The 7,281-nt window shown below is 37.3% G+C and overlaps 2 protein-coding genes across 3 annotated transcripts; one reads left to right on the top strand and one right to left on the bottom strand.

The window, feature by feature from the left end:
* Nucleotides 1-790: 790 nt before the first annotated feature.
* On the top strand, nucleotides 791-3,679 carry LOC110759612 (6-phosphogluconate dehydrogenase family protein). 2 transcript variants are annotated; one of them, XM_021961700.2, is made up of 3 exons: nucleotides 791-906; nucleotides 1,004-1,044; nucleotides 1,904-3,679. In XM_021961700.2, exon 3 carries the CDS (start codon nucleotides 1,912-1,914, stop codon nucleotides 3,376-3,378), a length of 1,467 nt encoding a protein of 488 aa, XP_021817392.1. In that variant the 5' UTR covers nucleotides 791-906; nucleotides 1,004-1,044; nucleotides 1,904-1,911; the 3' UTR covers nucleotides 3,379-3,679. The 2 variants fall into 2 exon arrangements, with proteins under 2 accessions (XP_021817392.1, XP_088106938.1); XM_088250812.1 differs by lacking the exon at nucleotides 791-906 and having other exon boundaries at nucleotides 913-1,044.
* Nucleotides 3,680-5,494: 1,815 nt separating this feature from the next.
* On the bottom strand, nucleotides 5,495-5,872 carry LOC148296067 (uncharacterized). Its single transcript, XM_088250094.1, has one exon. It carries the CDS (start codon nucleotides 5,870-5,872, stop codon nucleotides 5,495-5,497), a length of 378 nt encoding a protein of 125 aa, XP_088106220.1.
* Nucleotides 5,873-7,281: the final 1,409 nt, after the last annotated feature.

Raw genomic sequence — 7,281 nt, 5'->3', positions numbered from 1 at the left:
CTTTGCAGTACATGTAATTTGACAGATTCAGACCTGCTTATTACTTTAGCCATAAGTTCATAAGTCATAACCAACCAAGCACTCTCTACCCAACCAAACACTCTCATCGATCATGTAAAGTTTTATTTGGTTGAAGATCTCAATTTCTCTCTACCCAACCAAACACTCCCATCAATAATATGTAAAACAACATAATCAGCCATGAAAAGCTACAATGTTGAGAGTTTAGAATGCAATAGAAAGTTAGAATGTTATGCCCTTTATTATTAGTTTTGGTGACAATGACATCCTGTTGACATGACAAATGTGCATGCTTAATGCATATACTTTACAGTCGGATTATTAATTAGTTAGCAAAGGCATCGACTCAAACAATGCCCAGGTTAGATGCACTTGCTTTCCAAGAACCATTTCAAATTCTTTATTTTAGAAATCTCATAAAATAATTTTATTTTCTTATATAATTCCAAAATTATGTTAAAAATGGAAATATATTTTTTCTCAAGTATGTTCATACCATAATGAGGGTATTGAATTCGAGAAATTTTTTCATATGATCACACAATTACGTGATGTTATCAATCCACTAATATTATAACACTCGTAGTGCAACCATTACACCCAAAAAGAATTTCCCATCTTAATTGAATCAAGACTCTTGAGTTATATGTTAGCAATGGTTAATGATGTAATGGGTGACATATGTTGAATGAAGTTATAATAATACACGTAAGAATGAAATTGCTCTTGCACCAGTAAACCAACGGTTGTGATATATTGGTAATTGGACTTTCAATTCTTCACCTAACGCATCTTCAACGACGGCTTGTCCACCTCACCTCACCTACCCAACCAGTGGCCAATCTTGACTCTCTCTCAAAGACGAAACCTTTTGTGGAATAAAAGGTGAATACTTTCCTTCTTGCGTTATATATTTTTTTCCACAATTATTAATCATTGTTGTCTGCCTAACCCAGATCTTCGCTTTCTTGGTTTTGCTCAGATTTTCAATCCAGTTCTTTCGTCAGAGAAGAAAACTTTCAGGTTTGGATCCTTTTGCTTTCTGGGTTTTGATCAAAATGGTCGCTTACTCTGCTATACTTACTTGGTTGCTGAAAACTCGTTCTAAATGCAATTGAATCGTTATATTCTATTACAGCAGTTAAAGACTCTAGCTTTTCTAAATTTTCAATTGGTTTTCTCTGATCAAGCAGAGCGTTTGTTTTTTATTGCTCCCATTGTTGATCTATGTTAGTTTTACTATTGTGTTGTCGATTTGCTCATTAATCTTAACTCTGAATATGATTTCGCATTGATCTGTGGCTTTTGGGACTTTTCAGATTTGTTAGATCAAGCTTTTTTAGTTCGTCCACTCATTTTGGTTGATGGGTTCTAGAATTTGAAGATTCTGCCCTTCTCACTTGCGTGTTTGTCTTTACTTGGTTGATGGGTTCTAGAATGAAAGAATAAGTTAGTCTCGTTTAACTTGGTTAGCTTTACTGGATATACTTTAGTGTAAAGTTTGGCCTTTTGTTTTTTGTTTTTTTTTTCTGTAGACTCGATCGTAACAATTGTACTGTATAACTGAATGTTTACTGGATTGTTACTGGAGTATCATCTTTGTTCTTTAGATTTGTTATTTTAGTATAATCCATCTGAGCTTCATATGTTGTTTAATATCATTGATCTTATATATAATGCTAGGAATGCATGATTACTCTTTATCAGTGAACTCCAGATACATATTGATTCCCTGTGAAATTATGTTTAAGATCTATTCGCAGTTTGTGGATTTCATCAAATCATCCTGACATTTTGTTTTCCGGACTAGGGTTTCTTAGATCTGTATTTCATATTTTTCTGTCTCATCTGACACTAAGTAACAATTCCAAATGTCATTCAGAGAAAAACATGGCTGCACCACCGAAACCTACAAGAATAGGCCTTGCTGGTTTGGCTGTCATGGGCCAAAATTTGGCCCTCAACATTGCAGAGAAAGGCTTCCCCATTTCAGTGTATAATAGAACTACCTCCAAAGTTGATGAGACTGTTGAGCGAGCTAAAAATGAAGGAAATCTTCCCCTTTATGGCTTCCATGATCCTGAATCTTTTGTTAAGTCAATCCAGAAACCTCGGGTCATTATCATGCTTGTCAAGGCTGGGGCACCTGTTGACCAGACCATAAAGACCCTCTCCGTCTACCTGGAGAAGGGTGACAGCATTATTGATGGGGGTAATGAGTGGTATGAGAATACTGAGAGGAGGGCGAAAGCCATGGCTGAATTAGGTCTTCTTTACCTTGGAATGGGAGTTTCAGGTGGTGAAGAGGGGGCTCGATATGGGCCCTCTATGATGCCTGGAGGATCCTTTGAGGCCTATAAGTACATTGAAGACATTCTTCTTAAGGTGTCAGCTCAAGTTCCAGACAGTGGCCCCTGTGTGACTTACATTGGCAAAGGTGGGTCTGGTAACTTTGTTAAGATGATTCATAATGGGATTGAATATGGTGATATGCAGCTGATAGCAGAGGCTTATGATGTACTGAAGTCAGTTGGAAAGCTGTCAAATGAGGAACTCCGAAGCGTTTTCTCAGAGTGGAACAAGGGAGAGCTTCTGAGCTTCCTGATTGAAATCACTGCAGATATATTTGGAATCAAGGATGATAAGGGAGATGGATATTTGGTTGACAAGGTTTTGGACAAGACTGGCATGAAGGGTACTGGTAAATGGACCGTTCAGCAAGCTGCTGAACTATCAGTTGCAGCTCCCACAATTGAATCTTCTTTGGATGCAAGGTTCCTCAGTGGTTTAAAGGAAGAGAGGGTTAAAGCAGCTAAAGTGTTCAAATCAGCTGGTTTTGGTGATATCTTGACTGCCCCAGAGGTGGATAAGGCAAAGTTGATCGATGATGTGAGGCAAGCTCTTTATGCATCCAAGATATGCAGTTATGCACAAGGGATGAATCTTATCCGTGCAAAGAGTATTGAGCAGGGATGGGACTTGAAGTTGGGGGAGTTGGCTAGGATTTGGAAGGGGGGCTGCATCATTCGAGCAGTGTTCCTGGACAGAATTAAGCAGGCATATGATAGGAATGCTGATCTTGCAAATCTTCTTGTGGACCCAGAGTTTTCGAAGGAGATCATTGAGAGGCAGTCTGCCTGGAGAAGGGTGGTATGCCTTGCTATCAACTCAGGCATCAGCACCCCAGGTATGTCAGCTAGTCTTGCTTATTTTGACAGCTACAGAAGGGAGAGACTGCCGGCTAATTTGGTCCAAGCTCAGCGAGACTACTTTGGTGCTCATACATATGAAAGAACTGATGTAGAAGGTGCTTTCCATACTGAATGGTTCAAAATTGCCAAACAGTCAAAGATTTAAGTCCATCTTCTTTGGCATTCTACTTAAGCAGAACTCTCCTTTATCCCAATAATTTCTGCTGACGATTTTATGCTGGGCAGAGCTTCTGCCAACTCTTTTATCAATTTTCTTTAAATCGGGGAGTGTGCACTAGATTTGGTTTGTTTTGCTTGTACTTTTGGCAGATCTGCCCCCCCTACAGCCCCTTTTCATTTTTGGAAGATATAATTCTAGTCATTGTGGAGGACTGTGGGGTAGCACTCTGAAACTCTGTAATGTTGGAAGATGAAAATCAATGAAGAAACTTTCTTATATTTCTCAATGTTCTGCCGGTGTTTTTTTTCCTCTTTGTAATTTTTCCTTCCGTTGTTGACAGCTTTTTTTACTTTGCTTTTTGGGTGTAAATGAGTTTCACGATCTGAATAATGTGGCTGGCATGTGCTAATTCACTTTAAATGAACCAAATATGGTGAGCTACCTACCACAGCTGTGCATTAGGGCCCAGAAAGCCTAAATTGGTTGTCAACCCTGAACATTTTTCCACCCATGCTCTACTTTGGTTGACTCTAAGCTAAAGAACTATATTCCTCCTGTCAAAACTTGTATTCATGTTGCCTTCAGTTGTAACAAACCATATTCCCAAATCCTAAAGTACCACAAGAATCTCTTGGTGGGGATACTTTTTTTAAGATCTGATCCTTGGTGTTGACCTAGATGAATAATAAGACAAAAGGCAAGGCTAAGAGACATGTTCTTCAGTTTCTCTATTAAATTCAGTTCTCATTTCTCCAAAGAATTTGTAAATCTGCTTCCTAACTTCTCCTGATAATCTATTATCACAAGAGATGTTAATTGCAGGAAGAGCTATTCTTCTTTCCCATTTAAATGTATTTGGTTTTCCCAACGGGGTCTAGCCCAATGAAAAAGGGCCTTGACTTGTAGACGAGAGGTCTCAGGTTCGAAACTCCATGGCATCTTGGCATCTTGGCATCTTGGTTGTGTGTGTGTGAGAGAAATCTCCCTCTCTTATAGTTTAGACTATCGCTTGTACTTTAAAAAAAAAAAAAGTTTATTTGGTTTTGTTGATATATCATTTGGTTTATGTAGTTAGAAGTGACTGAGATTTATCATTTGGTCATTTTATTTTACTTCCAAAACTACACCAAACATTCTTCTCATTCTTACAAACTGGGGCAATATCCAACTGCAGACAGATTTTGTTTAAAATGACAGATTCTGTTTTTATATGTGCTACAATATTCTTGAAGTTGAAGGACAGCCCATATTTGGTATTTGCTTTGCTGTTGTGCTTGCACATCTGCGGCAGAACTACTCATAGTTGGCATTTGTCTTTGTATGTTTATCTTTCTTCTTTCCAGCACAACATACACGCTGTTGGGTTTTCATAGCTTATAACTTACACATTCTGCATCATAATTGGGAAGCTTTACTGGTAATTTCTTTTTTGGGGGCAAATAGCCGCATGTGTGGCTTTTGATCTTTCTTCTTTCCAGCAAATGTACACACTATTGGTTCATATAGACACATGAGACAGCGGCACAAACACTCATACACAATACATTATTGTTGAGAAAATTAGCAACGAGTAAACTTGAAGAACTATCTTCCCTGCTCACCTTACTACAACCTACTGCTACCTCAGTTGTACCAACTAATAAGTAAAAAACAATTTTATTTAGTATTTTCTTTCGGTAAATAGATGAAATTGAGCTAGACATCATGATTTCATGCTTGCATAACAAAATAACAGTAACTTACTCCTGACCTTAATACAAAATCTAACCTGAAGCTTTCGCATGATGTTTCTCTACGCTGATAACTGTTGTAAGGCCTGGGAAGAGTAGATGAACAGCTCCAAGCCGGTTCTCTTCTAGAACAGCTAAGAATGTCCCATGAGATGCATAAGTTCTAAAAAAGATTGGTGGAATCAAGAACTCTATGAAAGAAAAATGAAATATGTATGCTTCCTTGTCTGAAATGGTAGATATAAAAGAAAGAATATATATTTTATTCTCATCTGCAAGCTTATAGTTTTAATTAACAACTATAACTTGCCCCCTTTGAGCAGGACTGGTAGCAGTGCCTCCTTCAAGTGTCATGACCTAGCACTGAGTTCTCACTTCCTCTTGGTGCTCTTTTCACCACTTTTCTTCTCTTGTTTTCTTGTGCTCTTGTGCTTAGACTGCTTGTTGTCGCGCTTGAAACCGAAACCAGAAGCGGCTTTGCTGTCTTTACTTTTAGAAGAAACAAGGTGGTGATGATGGCTTGGGCCAGAGGAAGCATCAGAAGCCATGGAATCATCACTCTCGTTGTCATCTTTGACAATTTTATCCTTTGCGTGATATTTAATGCGATTATGGTTGTCATAATCAGCATCTTCAGTATTACTGCATTCAGCATCATCTTCTTGCATGGGAGATGCAATGTATGTTGTCCAACCAGATTCACTACTGCTGCATCCTTCTATGCCGGAAATGTTTCTAAAGGGATCCATAACAAAAGGAGAGAGAGAGAGAGAGAGAGAGAGAGAGAGAGAGAATAAAGGCCTGCCTATAGATGCTAGAATGAAATGTGTCATGCACCAATGCAACAATGACTATTAATACTCTAATTAAACAAGCAGAAGGACAACTTTCTTGGATTTAAAATTGTATCAAAGTTGAAAATGGTAGATTTCCAGGACTCAAAATCTTGATGTGAAAGGGTATGAAGCTTCCATTTAATAGGAGGGAAAAATAGTATAAAATGGGGTTGGTGTATTGGTCGTTCAAAAAATAATGTTATTTTTTCACTTGTCATTGTGTCTCAAATGAAAATCTGACTTTTAGTGCAGAATACAGATGAACTCATTTTACAATTGTTAGATGACGTAAAACTAAAACCCACATTCATTTTTATTCTTACTTAAACATGAGAGATCAATAGCCTTTTTCAGCATCTACATAAATTCTGTCTTGTCTATAGAATACATTACATCCCATCACATCCCTCAAACTAGAAGAATATGAGACCCGTGTTCATGAGTCTGTGTTAGAAGAACAGAAACCCTTCTCTCATTTCATTCTTATCTTTCCCACCTTTGAAATCAGTGACTTGTCAGCTTTCTATAGGAGATAAAATGCAGAGAACCCAACTAGGGTTTTGGGATTGTAGTTTGAATAGAAAAATGAACAAAAGAGTTTAACTCCCATCGGGAACTACTTTTCAAGAAAACACTTATGCTCATAAACGCTTTTATTAGAAACACTTCAAAAAATTTATTAAAAATTCAATTCCTTCTTACTTCGCCTGAGTTGCTTTTTCATAAAACAATTTTATGACCCATAATCACTTTTAAGTTTTTTATGTCAAACTTTGTTGAAGGTGCCTTTAATTTTCGTAAAACGTGTTTAGTCATTCCATGATTACGTCAAACTTTATCAAACTCTGTCAATGCCTTTAATTTTCATAAAACGTATTTAGTCATTCCATAAACAATCTCGAACGTGCCCTAAATTGAACATATAGGCAGACGGCAATCTAAAGTAAAGAAATAGACATTATCATTACAAAGTACATGTAGGTGGAACGCAAGCTTCGACCGTCAAACACAAATAGGAAACATGTTTTAAATTCACACTAACAAGTTTTGCTAAGAACATCACCACTTTAAATTCATATACATTAGCAATATTTTAAATTCACACGATCGCATTAGCAATAGTATCTATGTATTTTAAATAGGATATTTTTCACCCCGAAAAAAAAAAGGAAGAAGGAATTTTAAACGTTTTTCTCAGTGATTTTGTAGGCTGCCAATGTTAAAGACAAGAAACAAAGATCGAGATTTCCATGAGCAACACAATCTGGAATCTGGGATGTGACAAGTACCAAAATCTTATGATGTAAACGTGTTTGGGTCAG

Source organism: Prunus avium, chromosome 3 (genome assembly GCF_965620075.1).
Source record: "Prunus avium chromosome 3, drPruAviu1.hap1.1, whole genome shotgun sequence".
NCBI classification, from domain to species: Eukaryota; Viridiplantae; Streptophyta; class Magnoliopsida; order Rosales; family Rosaceae; genus Prunus; species Prunus avium.
Note: the sequence above shows the minus strand (reverse complement) of the source record. Positions and strands in the feature narration are given on the sequence as shown.